Source organism: Heterocephalus glaber, unplaced genomic scaffold (genome assembly GCF_053883595.1).
Source record: "Heterocephalus glaber isolate CG9 unplaced genomic scaffold, H.glaber_assembly_v1.0 deba00001497, whole genome shotgun sequence".
Taxonomy (NCBI): Eukaryota; Metazoa; Chordata; class Mammalia; order Rodentia; family Bathyergidae; genus Heterocephalus; species Heterocephalus glaber.
Genome location: NW_028258320.1, coordinates 69,401,067 through 69,423,196, shown reverse-complemented (window position 1 = coordinate 69,423,196; position 22,130 = coordinate 69,401,067). Strand labels below are relative to the sequence as shown.

Below are 22,130 nucleotides of genomic sequence, written 5' to 3'. Positions count from 1 at the left end.
ATTAGTTATAGCCTTTACCTATCAGGCTGGTATTTACAGAAATGTGTGCTTGGAAAGGTGGTTTTGCTACTCTCCCCCCCCCCCCCCCCCCCACAGACTGAGTTTTGCCCTGAGGCCTGTGTTTTCTGTCCTCATAATCTTTTTAATCACTGTGCATATTATTAGCATCTATCAAATCATACACCTAAATTGTCTCTGCCTCTGTTATATCTGGGCTCCCCACTGTGCAAAAGTTCAGGTGGAGTCTGTTCACCTGGTCCTAGGAATTAATGCTTTGCCTTCAGAAAAGCGGTGTTTTCATCAGTAGTTTTTCCAGCTAGTGTTTCCCACCCAGTTCACTAGGGGAGGAGATAAATCTCACAAAATGCCTTCCCTTTAACGTTCTCTCCTGAGAATGAAGGTAGATACAATGATAAGCCATTCTGTGGTATTTAAGGAGTGGTTTTTCATAACTGGAGATTAGTTTCCAGTTATTGTGTGCCGTAGTTTTTTACATGATGTTTTCTTCTATCAGCTGATCTTATTATTCCTCATTTCATGAGCTTTTCTCTGTACTCCATTTCTGATGCAGTATTCCAGGTGCTGTAGTTCCCCAGGTTGGAGGTGGGAGGTGACATTGTGCCTGGAGGGTGACATGGCCTTTGTTCAGTTGTTGCTGTGAGTCTGGGGTCAGGCTTTCCCACCCTTTTGCTGTGACCACTTTGTAGGTTTCAGTGTTCACTTGGGTCAGGCTTCACATCGTGTTTTTAAGGTTGATCTGATTCATATTCATGTAAATGAGGTCAGGTGATGAGTTGTCCATATCATTTAGTGGTTTCTGTTCACTTCCTGTTGACTTCTTACCCAGAGGAAAATATAACCAAGATATTTTCAAAGCTTAGTATTTGAAAATGTGTTATTAAGCTGTCATACTACATTAAGAGTATAGGAGAAATCCATACCTTGATCAGAAACAAGAACTGTAATGTAATTCTTGCCTCCCTTTTCAGAAAGGACAGTTGTCCCGAAGTTTAGAAAAGACTGGCTGTTAGGAGTCTTACCAGATGAATGTGTTCTGTTCTCTACTTGCCGCTTGTCTCAAGTCTGAAGTCAGGCCTCTCTTATCCAGCACTCTAGGAAGCTGAGGCAGGAGGATCACAAGCTTCAGACCAGCCCGGGCAAATTAGTGACTTAAGACCCTTTCTCAAAATTAAAATAATTTTTTAAAGGTTTGGGGATGTGGCCCACCACAAAGGTTCTGAGTTCAGCCCCCATCACCACCAGAAAAAATCCCAAAACTCTGAGGTTAACTTGTTTTAGCACAACTCTTCCAGAGGGTAGATAACCTTTCCACTCAGCACTCCTTAGTGTTTAGTATCCTAGTCCTGGCCAGGTGATTGCCACGGGCTGTTTCTTCTTACATTCCAGCCAGTCCAACAACCCTGGCCCTGGCTGTCGATTTATTCTGGGAAGGGTAAAGGGCAACATCAAAGAAGAAAGTTTTATGCATTTTAACCATTCAGTGTGAGTCATCCTTTGGAATTCAAATACGATCGATGTTCTATCCTCAAATAATAGAGTTAGTTAATCAAATTGTTGAAACTAGCATTTCTTCTACTCTGCCTGGGGAATTAAACCTCAGACTTACACGTAATGTTTTCTTTATCTCTTCCCCAACCCTTGTTGAACCCAAGACCTTCCCACAGAGCTACATCTCCAGCCCTTTTTAAATTTTTTCTAAGTCATTAAATTGATCAAGCTATGCTCAAACTTGGAATCTTCCTGCGTCAACCTCTGGGATTACGTGTGTCTGCCACCTGTTCATAATGTTCCCTTAAATGTGTTATTGTCCAACAAGTGATCTCTAACTTCAGTCCTTCTCTCATTCAGCAAATGTTTTATGAGCTACAATGAAAGCATAGCACACAGCTAAGGAAACAAGGTACCAGATATCTGTGTCCTTGATCACAGTGCTTTGCTTTGGGAAACTAAATACATAAGTTAAATCATAATATAAGGAATGTACAAGAATCTGACCTGACTTCTAGATTCAGACAGAATACAGCTCTACGTGTCACTTCTCCACGTGGACAGTTGCCAAATGTTTGTACATTCCCATTTCCTCGTTATAAAGTGAAAGTAATTATGATACCCCGCATGATGGAACTGAGAGTTTCCAAGTTCTTGTGTACGGCAGGCAAAGAAGTGCAAGTGAACATCCAGTGGCGAAATAAAAAGCATTTCCGTTTATTGGCACTAATGAGAAAGTGTGCTCCGGGCAGGTCCGTCCGTCTGTCCGTCCCTCCGTGACAAGAAACAAAAAGGGGGCATGAACAGAAAAGTGAGGGCACCGCAGAGGAATCCGATTTTAAAAGGCCACCTGGGGGACCTCTCCCTGGGTCTCGGCCCGGTAAGATTGACAGAAATGATTGACAGGGTGCTGAGCACCTTAGCGGCACCAAAATACGCATGCCTGTCCCAGAACTCACTCTGATGGAGCGTCATACCTGAGATGCCATTGATGGTATGTATGGACCTTTAAGGAAGTTCCAGAAAAGGTTACTAAAGGTTAGGCTCTAAGATCTAACAGCCTTGTGCTCGACCTGGACCTGGTGCTTTAGAGTTCTTGGGTCTTTGTTATTCTTATTTTCTGTTTTTCTTAGGTGGAAAGGGATTGGCCCTGGGTGTTGCCCAAATTCTGATGAATGTAGAGGGAGTGGTCTCCCAGCCCCATTTGTGCTATCTGTATTAATTAGATCCATTTCTTAGAGTTGCTGTAAATGTTTTAAGGTGTACAGGAAGTGCTTAGTCCAGTACCTGGGATCTAGTAAGTGTTTAGCAAATGGTAATCATTGTTGCTAAATTGACTGGCTCAGCCAGGCCAATGAGGTCTGTAGGAGGAAAGGAGCAAGCACTCTGTAGGATTTGGAGAAGGTTCTCTGGAAGAAATAAAACCAGCTAGATTATGGAGAGGTAGAAAAGTGAGGGAAGGCTGGGTGTGCTGGCACATTCCTGTAATCTCAGCACTCTGGGAGGCTGAGGCAGGAGGATTCCAAGTTCTAGCCCAGCCAAGGCAATTTAGCAACTTAGCCAGACTGTGTCAACATTTTAAAAAATTTTTAAAGGGCTAGGGATAGAACTCACTGTGAAGGCCCTATGTTCATCCCTAGTATGAAGGGGAAAAAAGGAAGAAAGAAAGTGAGGCAGTTAAAGCAGAGGGGGCTGTTAAAACACTAGTTTTTATCTGAATTATCCACGTAGGTCCTTCTGTATAATGGGCATTTTGAAGAAAGTCCCAGTTTCCAGTTAAAAGCTGTGTTTCCTAGGCATGTCAGTGAGCTGCTTTGGGACTTTGATAGGAATTTGTTGGGAGAATTTAAGACCATGTAGTCAGCGTGCGCAAACTTTGTAGCCTGCCCATGGTGTCATGGTGAATGCTGAGCCGTGCGATTCTTCCCTTACTATTACTGAATACTTTGTGCCGTCTCTGAGTGGGAAAGAGGAGACTGAATGCTGAAAAAGAGGACACCAGCCCAGCCCTGACACAGTTCACAATCCAGTGGAGGAGGTGGATGGACTGAACAGTGACCAAACTGGAGTGAGGGTGAGGAGAGTTCAGCAGCCCGGTGCACAGTGCCAGGAAGGGAGGGGCCAGGCTCGGTCAGGTGTTCGCGCCCGCCTTGGCTAGACAGAGCATGAATTCTAAAAATTTAGTCTCTGTGCGGTAAAAGTTAAATTGTTCCTCTTATTACTGATTTGCGCATCTTTCTTTGTTAAAAATTTTAAACCCAGACCATAAATGTATTTCTACACTGATAAAATAAGTAATTTGCATGTTAGAATTAGTCCAAAAAGCCAGGTTTATTAGGAAGTCTTAAGTAAGGACATCTGTTAATGTTTGCGTAAGGTTGTAACTAAGCGAAATGAGCAATGTGAACTGTTTAGCGGCCTTGCCTGGGAGAGAGGCAAGGTACTGAGGAGTAACTAACTCTTTAGCTTTGAGCCGACCGTAACCTACGGGGAAGGTCTCCGCACCTTTTCGGGGTGACACACCCTCAAAGCACATCCAGTCCCACTGGAGAAATAACCTGGAAAAAAGGTGCTGTAACTCTGCAGTGACCTAGGTGGTTCCCCTGAAACAATTTAACAAATCACTACATTTATGCTTGAAAAAGATAGATACGGGTCTTGAAAGAGTAAATTCCACTTGTGTTTGCCCCACTTATTTGTATATTTAACAATATAATGGTAGTCTATAAAAGCTGGAACCAAAAAAGTAGGGAAATTTTGGATATTTTGAAAATAATAGCCTACTTAAAGATTTTTAACCAAAAGTTTCAGAGTGATTATTCTGTTTTCTCAAGTTAATACATACTTTCATTCTTAATTTTCTTCCTAATTTTTCCTCAGTTTCCCATAAGTCTCTCTCTCTCCATGTTCTCCTTGAAGTATAATAGTCCCAAAGGTTGTAGCTCCTCCCCCCCCCCCCCCCCCCCCCCGTACCAGGGATCGAACTCCTTTCTTACAGTCTTTTAAAAAGATTTCACAGCATTCCCCTTAAAAACAAGGTGGATATTTATATTTTCTTGATCCAGTTCCATTCAGAGTGATGCAAATGGGCAAGTGTTGAAGAGTTAGCATTAAGATGTTATTTGCTGAAAATTTTTTAGGGCTTTTTAAAGAAGTACACTTCATCTTTTGTATTGAAACACTTAAGATGTATGTGACCAGTGTTTATACTTTGCACAGTAGTTTGGAAATTGTCCTCAGGGTTGTCAACTTGGAGGTCACTGCTAAGAAGTCAGGCTGGAGTGAGGAGGGTAGATCGTGTGTGGAAGAAGCATATGAAAATGGAAGATTACTCTGCCATATCTTAGGTTCTCAGAATAGAAACCTGTTTTCTCTAAACTCAGCGGGGTCAGCTCCGCTTTCTGACCAGAATGGATTGATTGTGTGTTTTTTTGTTTGTGTGTTTTGTTTTGTTTTGTTTTGTTTTGGGGATTGAACTTAGAACCTTGCACTTGTGTGGCAGGTGCAGTGCCACTGAGCTAAATCCCTGGCCCTTAGAATGGATTGATGACATTAAGAATAGGGGACTCTCACCTTCACTTGTTTTAAGGAAAAGAAGATGTCCGGAGGTCTTTTTCTATCCATTTAACACACATTTAGTTTGCACTGAGATAGCTGAAGAGATATAATTTTGACCTTAAAATTTCTGAAGGGAACTTCAAAGCTTAAAATGTAAAACATGTTTGACTTTGTGGGATTTAAATTGGTAGTGTCTTGTTCGTATGGTTAGTTATTTAGCTAAAAATATGCACCGCCTAATCCAGGGTTAAGTAGGAAAAGATTTACATTGATACGTCACTGAAAGTAGAGAACACAATCTGATTGTGACCTTGATTTTGCCGTATGTTGTAATAGTGGTGATGTGGAACTAATTGCGTGGCAGCATTTACTGTTTTGTCTTTCAAAGTCCTAGGTACAGAGATCTCTGGCTATCAGTAATTTCATTTTACTGATACTTCAGTAATAGAATATTGGTGTGTTTAGATTTAACATAATTACTTTTTGGGGGCTAGGGATTTAGCTTAGTGGTTCCGCCACCTGCCTTGCAAGCGCAAGGACCCAAGTTCAATCCCCGGTACCAAAAAAACAAACAAACAAAAAACATAATTACTTTTTAAGCCACATAGTTATTGGGAAAAGAAAAAAAAGCCCAACACTGTAGTTTAATAATAATGTTGATAAATGTGTATATTCTCCTTCATAATAAATCATTTTTTTTTCTTGGATTCCTTTTACTTTGTTTCTCTTTAACCTCTGATAGAATCAAGTTGAAGTTCAACCCTTATTTTTATGCTGCTTTTGCAGCATAATGGGCAAATACAGAGTTACACTTTATGGGAAACTTTTAATGACATGGAAGTAATTGTTGTGGTCCTTTTGTGTGTGTTTATGTAGCTTGCACCTTCTCTTCCTTTACAAGAAGATTTTGTTTATCACTGGAAGGCAATTACCCATTACTACATAGAGACTTCAGGTAAGTAACAATGATTAATATCAGTTCATTAAATAGAGAATTTGTGAATACTAAAATTTATTTCAAAGTAAGTTTTGAAAGTTATTTTATATGTAACTTTAAACAATTTTAATTTAACTTTTCGATTCATTTTATTTATTTAAAAATGTATCTGGAGAGCATCTACTATGTGTCAGGCATTGTTCTAGGCACCAGGTATAGAGTAGTTAGTCACACAGGCAACAGCCCCCCTGAGAGAGCTTCTGTATTGATTTGGGGGAAAGCAAACAGTTAGCAGACAAATACAGGAAGTGTGTCACCTGAGAAATGTTAAGGGGGAGGTGAGGCAGGGGAAGGGGGGAAATTCCATAGTTGGGAGATGGATATGGTCGTTGGCTAGCTCCTTTAGATAAGAGAAAGCTACAGTGCTCAAAGTGACTTCTGAACTGAAATCTAAAGGTGAGAGGAACCAAGCTTGCTGGATAAGTGCGAAAGAGTGCCCCAGGGAGAGCCTGGAGTACACAAACCCCAGGGCTTGGGCTTGTAGCCTGCTTGGAGGATACTGAGAACTACAAGGAAGCCCTGGTGTCCACAGCAGATAACAGAGGAGAAACCTGGCGGGAGATGAAGTTAGATACCACGGGGGAGGTACGGATTCACACAGGGGCATGTAGCATGTAGTCCGTCGTAAAGGCTTGGGCTTTTCTCTATACCAAGAAGCCTTTGAAGGGATTGGAGTGGAGCTGTAACACAGTCCGTATATTAATGCAATCACTTTGGCTTCTGTGAAGAAGAAATTGAAGTAAAAAGGGTTAAAGCTGGCAGAACAGTTAGCGAACTATTATAGTGGTCCAGACAAGAGATAATGATGGGCTGGGGGTAGTGGCACATGCCTGTAATCCCAGCTCCTGGGGAGGCTGAGGTAGGAGGATCACAAGTTCAAGGCCAGCCCGGGCAACTTAACAAGAGCCTGTCTTAATAAAAAGGGCAGCGGATATAGCTCAGTGATAGAGCCTGCCTGGGTTTCTTCCCTAATAGCGGGAGTGGGGGAGTAAAAGAGAGCATTAGTGGTGGCTTAGACTGGGTAGAGCTGAAATGACTGTATTCTGGACGTATGCTGAAGGGAAACTGTTTGATAGGTTGGATACTGGGTATGTAGGAATATGAAAGCAACTAAAGTTTTAAGTCTAACGAGAGAAGAGTTAGAGGTGTCACTTACTGAGTACTTGGGAGGAACAGGTTTGGAAGAGGGTTTTGGACGTGTTAAGTTTGAGGTGCCATTGACCTATCCGATTGGATAAGTCAAGGTGGAAACTAGATAGGAAGTGAAGAGTTATCATTACATAAGAAGGATTAAAAGCTATGAGATTGCAGGAGATTATCTAAGAAGGAAGAAATAAGATGTTCAGGAACACCTTTAGATTCAGTGTTCAGAGGTCGGAAGAAGAGAACAGTAGCAAAGGAGCTACTTTTGTCCAAGGTGGAAGATAGCAAGAGAGAATGGTATGCCAGAGAAGGGTGAGGGATTAATCGTATCAAATGACACTGAAAACTAAGAATGGGTCACTGGAGTTAGCCACAAAAAGCTCATGAGTTGAGTTTCCTGGATAAAAATCCATTTTAATGACAGGGAGGAAAGAAAAGGTCTAATTAGGAGAAAATGGAAGGAAAATGTGTGCATAGACTGCCTGCCATCTTGAGTGTCGGCGTAAAGGGGAACTGAGGGGGAAGTGGCAGCAAGAGTTTTGAAATATTTTTTAAAGACATAAGATACTGCAGTTTGTAACTCGATAGGGACAATCTAGTAGAGGAAACGACTGACGCAAGAAAAAGATGAGGTGACCTCTCATTTATCACACAAGATGGGAAGCAGAAGAAGAGCATAAGGGCAGGGAGTCTAGATGTCATGTTTCTCTCAGTGAACGGGAGGGACAGGAGAAGCCATGGAGTGTGAGGAAAGTAGGTCAAGGGGGCCAGACTTTTCCTGTGAAGGGCCAGGTAGCAAACATTCAAGGCTTTGGCCATATAGTCACCTTTGCAACTGTTCAATTCTGCTGTTGTAGTGCAAAAGCTGTTGTCAACAAAATGCAAAACAAGGAGAATCCTTTGTTCCGATACAGCTTTATTCTCTAAAAACTGATGATGGCGGAATCGGACTTGTGTGCTAAACTTTGGAAACCTCGGAAACGGACACGTGGTACCCTGCTGTGTGGCACTGTGGGCTCCCCTGAGGAGTGTGCAGCGAAACACCAGCGGGTGTTCCGATCAGACATGTGCCAGCTGACAAAGGAAAAAAGTGGGAGTAGTTGAAAAAAGTCTTTCTATTTAAGCAATAAATAAAAGTTGGATAGAAAGACATTCATGAAATGTAAAATACGGTTTAAACGTCATTTGATGTTTAGCCAGCAGATCTACAGAAATGTCTTGTAAGAGGAGCTGCCTTTTCAGATTACTCTTCTTAGCTCTTACAATTTTTTCTTCTTCTAGGGTTTTAAACACACAAGTTCTTGTCTTCAGAGGTTTTTTTTTTTCCATCTAGTAGCAGAAACAAATTGTGCATTACAGTGAAGCGACAAGTGACTAAGTCTGAAGTGTCAGGTACAGAAAGAATGAAGAAGGAAGAAATAGGAACAGGCATTGTCTTATCTGGGCTGTAAAGGATGAATAGGAGTTTGTGAAGTAGATAAGGAGGTTAAAGACATTTCAGGTAGAAAGCATAGCATGTACAAAGGCACGGAAGCATTGATGGTTTAGAAATACTGAGAGTGGACAACAGAAGTAGATCTTGTCTTCCAGGGAGTTAAGATTTTAATCCTGTCAAATTAAATTTACAGTTAATGTTTTTCTTAGTCTTAAAGATCTGGTCCTTTTTTCCCCATAAATAATTGTATTCAAACCAAAGTTGAGCATTCATTCTTCCTCAGCCAAAGTAGTGGTAGTTAGTGCTGAAAGGGAAAGAGAAGGGAATTTTATTTTTGGTATCAGGAATTGAACTCAGGGCCTTGAGTGTGCCAGGCAGGCGCTGTGGTGCTGAGCTACATCCCTGGCTTGAGCATTCATTCTTTCCTGAAATGTATATGTATGTGTATATATATATATTTGCATTTACAGGGAGAAAAACATATTTTAAAAAGTGTATTATAACCGCCTGTCTCACAAGCATAAGGTCCCAAGTTCGATCCCCGATACCAAAAAAAAAAAAGTGAGTTATAATAGCAGACTTACAAATTATCTTTTTTTAGCAGGAGACTCCTCATTTTAGAAGAGTAATAAGAGAGCTAAGAAGTTAGTCTTTCTTGAATTTTCACTGTGTGCTAATGCAGTGGACTTTCCATATATTATTTTACTGTGGTCATCCAACACGTATACTGTTGTGTATTAGTTCTGTGTTATAGGTGTTGATGATGAGGCTTGAATAATTTGTACCAGGTCATCCAACTAAAGGTGACAGAGCCGAGATTGGAATCCAAGTTGTCTAACTCCACACCCATACTCTGGACAACTGTCTTGGACCCTGTCAAATTAGATGTGTATGTCCAGCTTGGAAATGAGGATGACCCTTCCATTTCCATTATTCTCTCTGTCAAGCTGAGGATCATGATTTACTCGGTGTGCCTGCACGCGCACATGATCAAAGCAGCGTGTCAGTGAACAGCCTAGTAGGATTGTTGTAGCAAACTGCAAAAGTACCCAGTAAATGCTGCTTCAGCCAGAAGTAAGAACTTGGGATCTCCTAATGAATTTTATGTTTAGTTTATAAAACTTCACAGTTTATTAAGAGCACTTTAACTCTTATACAGTAAGGGAAGGTTGATGTAGTTTTCAAGTCCACATGTGGTATGTTTCAAAATAGCAATAAACTTTTTATTTTTAAAAATCTGTAATGTTCTCCCAAGAAGCAACTTTGAAACAACAGACTTTGGAAATAGCTAGTGTTAATAAGAGGAGATGGCAGAAATTTTAATAGCACGTTTTCCTTTTGGCTCCTTATATTTTCATAGATGGGAAGAGAGTGAGAGCATTAAGTGGCTGACTGCCCAGTGCTAGAAAGTACTGTAGTAGAATGCAAAAACGGAGCCAGTCCTGTCCCTGTATCTTGGGCTACTCAACTTAATGTTCAAGAACAACCTATATCTATACCAAGAGACTGAAAATTCAGATCTTCTGAACTGGCTAAGTAAAAAAAAAATTTTAAGTTATAAATATATTTTTTAAAACTTGATATTTACATGTATTTTTCTTATCATGTTCCCATTTCCCACATAAGTGGCTTTTAGTTCTAAATTATTATAGATGAATATTAGCTAGAATATATTTCAGAATATTGGGACAGATTTTGAATAAGAATATGGCAAAAGCATCTTCTTAATTCTTGCAAAGATAGTACAGTGTAATAACACCTCATGTAACTGTTGTTCGGATTTTCTCAGTTTGAGACTAGGAAAATGTAGGTGGTATTTTTGCACAAATAGGCACTTTAAGAATATTTGAATGTTTGATAGATATTTTTCTATTGTTTAGATGATAAAGCCCCAGTGACTGATACGAACATTCCATCCCATCTGGAACAGATGTTAGATATACTGGTTCAAGAAGAAAATGAAAGGGAATCTGGAGAGACGGGGCCATGTATGGAATATTTACTCCATCACAAGATCTTAGAAACATTATATACCTTGGGGAAAGCTGATGTAAGTTCCTAGTCTACACCATGTCTGTGGGTATGTAATAGCTGCAATAATGCCTTAGACATAAAGAAACTGTCATGTATTTTTTTTTATAGAGGTACATATTGCACATGGCATGGTTCAAGTTAAGTTTGAGGGAGCAGCTTGAGCAGCTTGTACAAAACTCTGACATACACAGAGATAGCAGAGTTCCCCAAAAGCGATACTTGGGCTGTTTAGAATTTCATTGTAAACCTCTATGAAAATATGTGCAAGTACATATGCTCAGAATCAAACGAAATGAAAACCTAGTGACAGTTGGGCTACAAAAGTTATTTTTCAGTGTTTTGAAGAATGTCACTGTTTATTCCGATTTTAAGTGAACTGATGAGTAGAATCAATTCAGAGTTTTAGGCCTAATGAATTTTGAAAACTCTTTGAAAAAGCTCATATATAAATAATATTTTGTGCCACAAAACTTTCAAATTATATTCTTGTATTGCTTAATGACAGGAATATGTTCTGAAAAAATGTGTCATTAGATGATTTCATTGTGTGATCATAGTGTGTGCTTACACAAACCTGGATGGTAGAACCTTCTGCCCTGAGGCTACACACATGTACTGAATAGTAGGCAGTTCTGACCCCACAGTAAGTATCTGTGTATCTAAACATATCTAAATATAGAAAAGGTACAGAAAAAATAGGTGATAGGAATTTTTTGGTTCCATTATAACTTATAGGACCATCCTCATATATGCAGTCTGCTTTTGACTAAAACATTGTGTAGTACATGACTGTACTTAAGAGACAAGTTTTCAAACTACAAGGTATGACTGGAATGTGCAGTGAATGTTTAAATTAAAAACATTATTACAGTAAAAGATATATTGCCATTAATTCCCCTCACTTTGAACACACCTATCCCATTGTTTGTACTACTTTCTGAAGCAGTTCCAGAAGTCCTCTTTTGTGTATCTTTAGTCGTGCTGTCATGGCTGCCTCAAAGTCCTGAACTGATTCAAAATATTTACCTTTCTTGGTCATTTTGACTTTGAGGAAGAGCCAGAAGTCATACAGTGCCAGATCTGGTGAATAACATGGATGAAGACATACCATAATGTTTTTATTTGACAGAAATTGCCATAAATACTTTTCATGAATTTGGGACATGAAAAGACACAAAAGAAGACTTCCAGAATTATTTCAGAAAGTGGCAAGAACAATCGGATAAGTGTGTTCAAAGCAAGGGGGAGTATTTTGAGGGGGGATTTATGGCAATGTGTCTTTTATTGTAATAAATTTTAAAAATTTAAACATTCACCATATTTTTTGTTCACCCCTTGAATTTGATAGTGTGAGGGAAGACGAAGAACTTTGGTTCGAGGTTAGGAGGCCTGGCTTCCAGTCGCAACTTTATTAGCAGCACCCTGTGACCTCTGGTTAATCTTTCTGTTCTTTAAAAACATTGAAGTGATCGCTAATGAGTATCCCCTAATTCAAAAAATCTATTGTTCTTTTCTGTAATTTTCTTTAATACATTTGAAAAATCAAACTAAAATTAACGGGTACATTTAACATCAAAGAGATCTGTGAATAGTATTAAAAACAATTTCCTTTTAACTAAGTCTGTAATGTTCCAATTCATTTTTAAGTCAGATACATTGCACTTATATTTTTCTGAACAACAAATTTGTTCCCTAATAACTTGCAATTCATTCACTTCCTCCCTTGTTTGTCCTGTTCTTTGGAGAGATTATGTAACATAAAATTGAATAAGTATTAGATGATTTTTTGAGCCCTAAATTAATAATTGTACTAGTAGTAACTGTATTTTGACATAGGTGATTGTAAATATTATCAGTGTTTTATCTAAATAATACAAGATACTTGCTAGCTCAAAAAATATCGGGTTACAAAAATTATTTTTATAGTCCTTAGATCATACTATTTCCAGTTAGCATGTCGTTATGATACTTTGGAAATAAATCCTTTTGTGACTATTTTATATGTGCAGTGGTATCCACTGCTTAGTAATAGAGTCGATAACCTTCCTGATTCATACTCAGTCCACAGTGAGAGTGAGAGAGAGAGAGAGAGAGAGAGAGAGATTTCTTTTACTCCTGTGTGTAGGTGATGGAAAGTGTTGATCACCTGTCATTAGTATAAATAAGATTCGGCCTTTGCTTGGCAAGGAGGAAGTTTCATGTTCACCTAGCTCTCACCCAGTTGACATCGCCTAAAGCACTCTCTCGTCTCTACCGCATGTTATCACCATGCTGTTTGTAATTACCAGAGGCCATGGTCTCACGCACTATATTAGGGTTCGAATGTATAACTTTATTTCCAGAATGGCAGCCATTAATGTTAATTAAAATTTTTATTCTGCCAGGCATGGTGGCTTATGCAGGTAATACCAGCACTTGGGTGGCTGAGGCAGGAGGATTCCTGTGAGTTCAAGGCCAGCCTGGGCTATATATAGTGAGTTTAAGGCCAGTCTGAACTACATAGCGAGGCCCTGTCTCAAACAAACGAACAAACAAACAAGAAACAAAAAAATTTTTTATTCTGATAAAATCATTAAGTGGCCAATTTTTACATTGCCTTGAGGGCTACATTTATAAACATTGTTTAAGCTTTCGAGTAAGCGTGTTTGTATTTTCTGTTCTTTGCCTGTTTGGTTTCCGTTGGCTACTTCCAGTGTCCTCCAGGAATGAAACAGCAGGTTTTGGTGTTCTACACTAAGCTTCTGGGGAGAATCCGGCAGCCACTGCTTCCACACATTAACGTGCACAGGCCTGTGCAGGTATTTTCTTCTTCTTAGATGAAATTATTTCACTTAATTTCTTTTAGAATAGAAGCAGTTTTATATTATTTTTATAAGACTAAGATTAATAAAAGAAATTATTCTAAAAATAACATGTAAAAATTAGCAAATTCTAGAGCTTTCCTTATGCATGACTGTATAACATGTACTTCATATCTTTATAGTTCTGTTTAAAGTTTTATATATTAATTTTCTTTTTACTTTACCTCCACGACTTCGTGAGGAAAGTTTATTGTATACCCCGTTAACTGTGGATAATGAACTTGAAAATTTTATTACTAGTAAATTTACTTACAAATAGGTGATGGTAAATATTCTTAATGTTCTGTCTAATTAATACAAGATATTTCCAATATTTGAAAATTTTAAATATAAGGTAAATAGTTATTTACATATATTTATAAGTTTAAAAAATATTTTGGCAGAAATTAATTCGACTCTGTGGTGAAGTGCTTGCAACACCAACGGAAAATGAAGAGATTCAGTTTCTCTGTATTGTGTGTGCAAAGCTGAAACAGGATCCCTATTTGGTTAATTTTTTTCTGGAGGTAAGCTATACATCTTACACTTCAAAGTGTGCTTATTCAGTTTGTTATGAAAATTGTATTCTGTAAATAATCTTAAGAGAAATTACATTTTGCAAGTTGTTGCATGGTTTGTCTCACTTCCTAGAATTATTTTGCACTGAAGATCATTTGACTCTAAATTGAGATCTCTTAGGGCAAGAAGATTTTCAAAGAATACAGACGAGCCAGATATTTGGGGAAGTGCTGAGACTGGACAGATACAAAGCCAGGGGTTAGAAAGACTGTGGCTGTATGGAGAACTCACAGGAGATTGTGACCTGGCCTGTTTTTGGGCGGCTGGAACTCATGTGTGACAGGGACAGTCCGGTGTGGGTGAGGAGGGTAGGTACAGCTGTAATAATCACAGTTAACTCTGTAATTAACTCTCCGACCTCATCCGGCACTTGGGATTGTCACCAAATCACAGTTGATATTTTGGATTTGACTTCCAGTTTTAAACTAGAAAATAAGTTTTGTTACTTTTTGCTTTCATTCACTTTCTTTTTCTAATGGTGAAAACATTTAGGAGTATATTAGAAAAGGTAGTTATGGTGTGTTTGTCTTTTTAGTTTAAAGACTTGTCTTTTTCGTTTGTCTTTTTTTAAGCGTTAAGGTGTAAGTTACATATTCATTCTTTTTGGTCTGCAGTTCTGTGATTTTTGACAAACACAGCTATGTAAGTGGCACCACAATCAAAATATACAGTATTTTCATCATTGCCCCTTTGTTATCCTTTCCTGTCCCCTTGCCTGTAGCAGTCACTGATCTACTGTTCCGATAGTATTCTCTTTCCCAGAGTGATACAAATGTGCCATTTTGCTCAGTGCATTTGAGATTCCTTTGTGATTTTGTTTCCGTTATTGGTGAGTCTTCCACTGTATGGACAGCGCTGCAGTTGTTTATTCCTCTGACGGGGGACTTTGGGGTTGTTGCCAGTTTTTGACAATTATGGAAAAAGCCACTAAACAGTCACATGCAAACTTTTGTTTGAATTTAGGTTTTCATTTCACTTGGAAAAATGCTTAGTGGCGGGATTATCAGGTTATATTGTAGATGTATACTTATTTTCGTAAGAAACCGCCAAACCGTTCTTCTGTAGTGGCGTTGTCCTCTCACATCTCCTCAGCAGTGTATGTAAGTTCCTGTTCTATTTTCTGACCTAGCACTGGGTGTTAGCAGGGTTTTGTTTTGCTTTTTACTGTTAGCCATCCTAATAGATGGATTTGTCTTCTATTTCACGTTTTAAATAAATAATAAGGATCTTATTATTATTATAATGCATTGTTGGGGAAGTACATTAGCAGCCCAGCTACAAAACTGTAAATTTAAATTTGTAGTTAGTGTTAAAGACAGCAAACACCCGTTTTTCATGATGTGCATCGTATTTTGTATCTTATTTTGCAACTTTGCTTCAAAATTGTTCTCCAAAGCCTGAGGTGGCAGCCTTCTCCATTTTTCTGAGAGGATAGGAGTGTGTGGATGCTCTTGACGTCTGTTATCACAGCCTCCCTAGCACTGGAATTGTTTGTGTGCGCTTCATTTTCTCTTGCTGGTCAGTAAGCCCCTTGAGCTCAAAGACTCTACCTCATTAATCCCCACAGCTCCTCTAGTATTCCAGATTTCAGGTTTCTACAGATTTGTTAATGAGGGTAGCATTATAGTTCTTTTGGTTTTAATATATTTATAAGAAACGGATCAGTTTGCCAGGCACGGTGGTGTAGGCCTGTAATCCCAGTACTCCGGGAGACTGAGGGGGAGGACTGCAAGTTTGAGCTCAGTCTGGGTAACTTAGTGACTTAGCAAGATCCTGCCTCAAAATAAAAAAATGAAAAGGGGCTAGGGGGTATAGCTCAGAGTGGAGGCCCTGGCTTCAATCCCAGTACCACAGGGGAAGAAAGGAAGCAGAGGAGGAAGAGAGAGAAGGGAGAAGAGATCAGTTTGGTTAAATACGAGATTTTGAGAATTTCCTTAGATGCCTTAGTGCAATTTAGATGCGGAAGATTTTCCCCAAATTTGATGAGTTTCTTTCTCAAGGTCTCTAAAACTTCCTTCAGAAGTATATAGCCAGAGATCAGAAGCAGAGGAAATTTGCAGGTCTGTGTGTGTTAGTGGTGAGATACACCTTGTGTACCTGTCTTCAGAGAAATACTCTCATTTAAACCTCACGACAAATAGTGACATGTCAGGCTTGTGCTGCGTATTATAGTACATGTTTCTCCAAAGCCTAGAGTGGCAACGATCTCCATTTTTCTGAATGGTTAACCTTGTTCATGTTTTTAATGTCAGTTGTTACAGTGTCCCTTGCATTGGAATTATTTGTGTACATTTTATTTCTCCTGCTGGTCAATAAACTCCTTGAGGACAAGGACTCTCTCATCAATCTTTGGGTCTTCACAGCTCCTCTAATGTCTAGCACAAACTGTAGTAACTGCCCAGTTAACTCCTATTGAATGAATAAATCTTCAGAGAATGCAGTTTTACTGCTTTAAGTACAGATAGTAATAAAATACTTTGCAGTTCTCATGCTTTTGTCCCCTGAAATCTAATGTTTGTTCAGTTATATTAGTTACCATGTGCATTTACTCTGGGTTAAGTATACAGTATATGGTAGATCGGTTAGAAATAGTCTTTGCTCAGAGAAGTTTACAGTCTGATGAAGATGGTAAAGTGAATGTTCAGATACAGTGATCTAAGGGAGGCTAAGGTGAGAAGCATAAGAAGTTTGCAGTGACCGCCGTAAGTGTCCATAGCATGAAGATAGGACATTTGCTTGAGGTCATCAGGGAAGACTTCATCGATAGAGGTCTTTGAAATGTGCCTTGACAGACGTTAGGTAAGAATGCATGAACATGGGGAATGGAGTATGTCCAAGAAACAGTATAATTTGGATATATGCCAGCCCAGACAGACAGGAGACTAGTTGTTGTTAAGGCTTTGAACCACAAGATGGGTGTTTGCGCTGACCTGTAGACAGTGGGGAGCCGCTGACAGTTTTTGAGCAGGGATGTTGTTACGTGACGTTGTCTGTGCTGTAAGAGATGACATTTGGTGGCAGTATTTTTTGTACAGTGAGTTCCTTTGACAGGAGAGAGAAAAGTGGGGAAACCAACCTGAAGGTGATGGATTAACCCCGACAAGAAGTAACAAGGGCTGCAACTAAGTTGAAAGCGGTAGGTTGAGCTGAAGGGGGTTCTACTGCTTCGGGTGTAGAGGTAGTCTCTCTGTGGTCTAACTGCTCAGGTCCAGATCCTGAACTCCAGTAAGGAGCTGCTTAGTGGAAAGAAGCGAGTGAGCTTGGAGAGCGTTTATTTTGAGGGGAAGATGATAACTTTGGTTCTGGATGATTTTCATGATACCCTGATGGAGATAATGAGCAGGTATTTGGTAGTGTTCCAAATCTGTGATTTGGGAGGGGTGTTCAAGACATTCAGGAATGATGTCCACAAATATGTGGGGACCTGTGAGGTCGCTCAAGGTAGAAGCTAAGTGTAAGAATTAGGGCAGCAGTTCTTCCTCACCTAGGGAGTTTTTCAAAATGCAGATTTTTGGGCTCTATCTCCAGATAGTCTCATTCAGAAGATCTTGATGGGACCTGGAATCTGTTTGTGTTCTGTTGTGTTTTGTTCTAAATCAAGCCCCACAGGAGACTGAGGTGCTGGTCTTGAATCGCACTTTGAGAAACATTGGCTGAAGGAGTGGTTCTTCCTTTTGTTCTTGAGACCCCCTTCCAACAATATTATTAGTATTTTTAGATGGAGTAAAACGTTTTGCTTTCATAAAGATGATGCTGTGTGCCTGCCCTGCAAGTGCGAGGACGCGAGTTCGATCCCCAGTCTCAAAAAAAAAAAAAAGATGCTGCTGTGCAATTGACTTTCGAAGGAACCTGGCAAAACATTGTTTGGAGTATTCATTGAGTTTCATAGAATTGTTTTCTTTTAATGTGCAAGCTGTAAGCTCAGTCGCTCGAGGAGCTTCCCCCCCCCCCCGCCCCACTTTTAAAGCAGTAGGAAGACTTACAATTACTGTGTTATAACTTTGGAAGTGGAACCCTGAATTCATTCAGCCTTTATTTAATGCACCTCTGTGATGGGCACAGCAGTGTGACAGGCCCTGTGGAGAGGCTGGTTCATGATGAATTTTAACTTGTGTGTGTGAGATCTGATTTTGCTCTTATGTCCAAATAGAAAGTAACATACCTTTCCCTTGAAACTGATCATTTGCCTCAGTTAGGACTCTCTCTGTGTTTGGTTTGTGTCTGGGGTGAGGTACACTAGTATTTCAAGCAAATCTTATCCTCAGACACAAACAAAAATATCCTCAAAGTAGCCTTTTGTGTTTTTATAGAGCAGAAACTTACAGAAAAAAAACTTAGAAAAAGCTCTTACATATTTAAAAAATTTGGTGGCTTTGTAGAAACCTGAAGGCTAAGCTTGGCAACTTTTGACTTTAAAGTATTTTTGTTGATAAATTTCCCTCCGCCGACAATCTTAGAAAAGTTAACATTGAGATGATATATTTACAGTAACCTAGGGACAAGGAAAAAACTGAAATTGAAACTTCTCCCCACCGATGTTGCTTTTAGAAGTAGTAAATACTGTAGTAATCCAGACTATCACCACTACTTAGGGTTGGTGTAAACACTGTAGTTATTATGCAGAGGGTCATTAAATTCTTTGCAATTTTAAAACTGGGCCTAAAACACGGTTCATTAAAAGTCTGAATGTTTTCATTTGCGGTAACACCACTCACCGCTATCTTAGGTGTGTGGAATGTTAATTATGGAAAGATCCATTGAGTGTCACTTCTGGTGCATAGAGTTCTTAACGTGAACCTTATGAAACATGTACTCCTCTGCAGAACAAGTTGAAGTCATGGGCTTCTAAAGGAGCACCAAATAAAATTTCAGAAGACGCTTTAAAAGGTCAGGATTCCTTGTCAGCTGGTACAGGACAGTCCCGAGAGCAGGAAGAGCTGTGTGCAGCTGCTGGAGCCGAGCCCGCAGAGCTGGAGGACCAGCCCCCATCCGACGAATTGCCCGAGAGCTTGGGTGACCTCAGTGCCACTGCCCTGCCAGAGGCCTCTGTCGTCCGTCCAAACCAGGATTATAATTTAGTGAATTCTTTATTAAATCTTACCCGAAGCCCTGTGAGTCATCATCTTTACTTTTTTTCCCCCAACATAATCACAATAGCATGCATTTAGAATGGAAAAAAATCTTTTAATATAAAAGATTCAATCCTTTTATATTGAATTGTCCTAAACAGTCTAATTGCTTCTATTTCTATCTAATTTAAGAATTGAAGGGCTGTATTTTTCCCCTTAGGATGGCCGAATAGCCGTGAAAGCATGTGAGGGCTTGATGTTGTTAGTAAGTTTGCCAGAGCCCGCAGCTGCAAAGTGCCTTACTCAGACCACTTGTTTGTGCGAACTGCTGACCGACAGACTCGCCTCCCTGTACAGGGCCCTGCCTCAGTCCGTGGATCCCTTAGATATCGAAACAGTGGAAGCCATTAACTGGGGGTAAGTATCATTCTTGTATTTTCCCGTAAAGCTGACTTAGTATACCTACCTTTTAAAACAGTAGAAATCTTTAGTTTTGAAAAAGGCAACACTGCTAGAGGTTGTCAAGTGGGAAGATTTCCTGAGGCTTGCACTGAATTTATCATTCAGTGGTAACACATTGGTGTGGGAACAGTCCAGCTGTTATGTGCTGTAGTTGAAGTACTTTTATTTTGTCCATTATACCGATCGATTTTTAAGAGCTTATATTAAGACCAATAACTTTACCTGGTTATTTTTATTAAAAACAGAAATCCCTAAAAGAGGGATCTCCTTTTTTTAGAAATAACGTCCACAGCCTCTGAACTGTCTCCTGTGTCCTGTATATAGCCTGTGTGTGTGTGTGTGTGTGTAATCTCTCCATTTCATTTTTTAACCCCCTTCCCCCACCTTTTTAGGCTCCCTTACTTAATTCTCATGGGAAAATACAGTTATTACAGGACATTTATAAGTTATTAAAAATATAAAGCAGCATAAATAAAAAAATCATAATGCTGGGCCAGGGATTTAGCTCAGTGGCACCGCGTCTGCCTTGCAAGCACAAGGTCCTGAGTTCCATCCCCGGTACCAAAAAAAAAAAAAATCATAATGCTACCACCTATAAACTCCTAGTATTTTGACATGATTACTTTTTATTGTTTTTCTCCAAATATTTAGCCCTTTTTTTTTTGCTTGTTTTTCTGTGGTATTTTCTGCCAACATCTATCAGCCAGAGCCACTTATTTACATTATGGCTGTATGGCTGTATTGCATTTAAGGCAGGAAGAGCAGCTGGCCAGTCACTTTGTCTTTCTACAGATCCTCCATTCCTTTTTCTTCTTCCTTGCATCCCAGAAGCTGAGAACCTCCATCTTTTCATTGCAGTTACTTGGTCAAGTTTATGGCAGAATTATGAGGAGCTGTCTAAATGGTTTTCTCCTGCTGATCCATTCAGTTTTAGTCTCTCTCTTCCCTCTCAAGAAATAAAAATGATTTACAACTTTTATTTAAAAGGCTTTCTCTTATCTTTGGCTTCTTTTATAAATCCTTTTTTGATTGTCACCCAGCATTGCCTTTGTGAATATATTATAGCATGTGTACTGAATTCATTTGTGTGCCTTCATTTTTCTGTATGTACTGAATAGGACTCATGCTTTTAAATAACTGTGGACTTAGCATTTCTTCCCTGTCCTACAGCTTGGATTCATATAGTCATAAAGAAGATGCTTCAGCATTTCCAGGAAAACGAGCCTTAATTTCATTTCTTTCCTGGTTTGATTATTGTGACCAGCTCATTAAGGAAGCACAAAAGGTTTGAATATTTTTGTTACCTACTGATAATTTTAAGATTTAAGTGTCTACTAAGTGAAATTTGACTACTTAGTTTATATCCCCAAATATGTTTTAATTGTCTTAAGATATTATGTTTGATAAAATAAATAAAACAAAAATCAGGTGTGTGCATTACAATTCTGAACAAATCAAAATTCAAGTTCTTTTATATCTCTTTATATTGTATTATGGTACAGTGCTCCACAGACATTGACTTTACAACAATGACTTCTCTCTAGCTCTCTTTGGGAGTATGTTTCTGAAATAATTTTTTTGGTACTGTTTCTTTTATTTGGGGGAATTTAAAAAAAAAAGAACCCAACTGCCAACATTTAATCTAGGTTTGTGGTCAGTAGGCAGGTTTTGTCCTCCACACTTCCAGATGTGGAACTGATTTATTGATGTTACAGATTAATCTCTTTTCCACTAACAAAATGATGCTAACACTGTATTTTAGACTGCTGCTGTTGCTCTTGCCAAAGCTGTTCATGAGAGATTTTTCATTGGTGTTATGGAACCTCAGTTAATGCAAACGTGAGTAGCCTCTTTCCTTAAAAACAGAACAACAAAAATACCACTGTTGTTGTCCTATTTCCCCACTAATTACCTGTTTGTTGTGCTCAGTTCTGAGATGGGTATTCTCACATCAACTGCTCTGCTTCATCGCATTGTTCGGCAAGTAACCTCTGAAGTTTTGCTTCAAGAAATGGTGGTTTTCATCCTAGGAGAGCAGAGAGAACCAGAGACTCTTGTAGAAATTAGCAGACATCCTTTAAGACATAGATTAATTGAACATTGTGATCACATATCTGATGAGGTAAGCTGTGTAGTGATTTAATATTGGGCTTAGAGTCTTTGAAATCCTGACTTTAACATACTTGTGTTTTAAAACCAACTTCGTTGTTTTATGTGGCTTTACAAATTAAAGGCATGACTTACAAGATGGCAAAATGAACAGCTTATTTGAAGATATTTCTTAGCTTTTATCAATTTTGCTTTCAGATAAGCATAATGACACTGAGAATGTTTGAACATCTTCTACAAAAACCCAATGAGCACATTCTTTACAACTTGGTCCTAAGAAATCTTGAAGAAAGAAATTATACAGAATGTAAGCCTCTGTGTCCAGAAGACAAAGATGTGGTAGAGAATGGATTAATAGCAGGCGCAGTGTAAGTTTTAACCTACCTCTGGGAAGT

General features: G+C 39.1%; 1 protein-coding gene across 6 annotated transcripts in view; it reads left to right on the top strand.

The window, feature by feature from the left end:
- Positions 1–22,130, top strand: part of Fhip2a (FHF complex subunit HOOK interacting protein 2A) — a 39,492-nt gene that overhangs the window by 1,321 nt on the left and 16,041 nt on the right. For 2 of the 6 annotated variants that reach the window (XM_021253373.2, XM_004838869.4), the window contains exons 2-11: positions 5,944–6,022; positions 10,523–10,692; positions 13,370–13,474; positions 13,921–14,043; positions 18,919–19,206; positions 19,385–19,581; positions 20,797–20,911; positions 21,389–21,465; positions 21,556–21,748; positions 21,934–22,103. In XM_021253373.2, the coding sequence (XP_021109032.1) occupies positions 5,944–6,022; positions 10,523–10,692; positions 13,370–13,474; positions 13,921–14,043; positions 18,919–19,206; positions 19,385–19,581; positions 20,797–20,911; positions 21,389–21,465; positions 21,556–21,748; positions 21,934–22,103 (1,517 nt within the window). The other 4 variants (XM_021253374.2, XM_021253376.2, XM_004838870.4 and 1 more) reach the window with 4 other exon arrangements.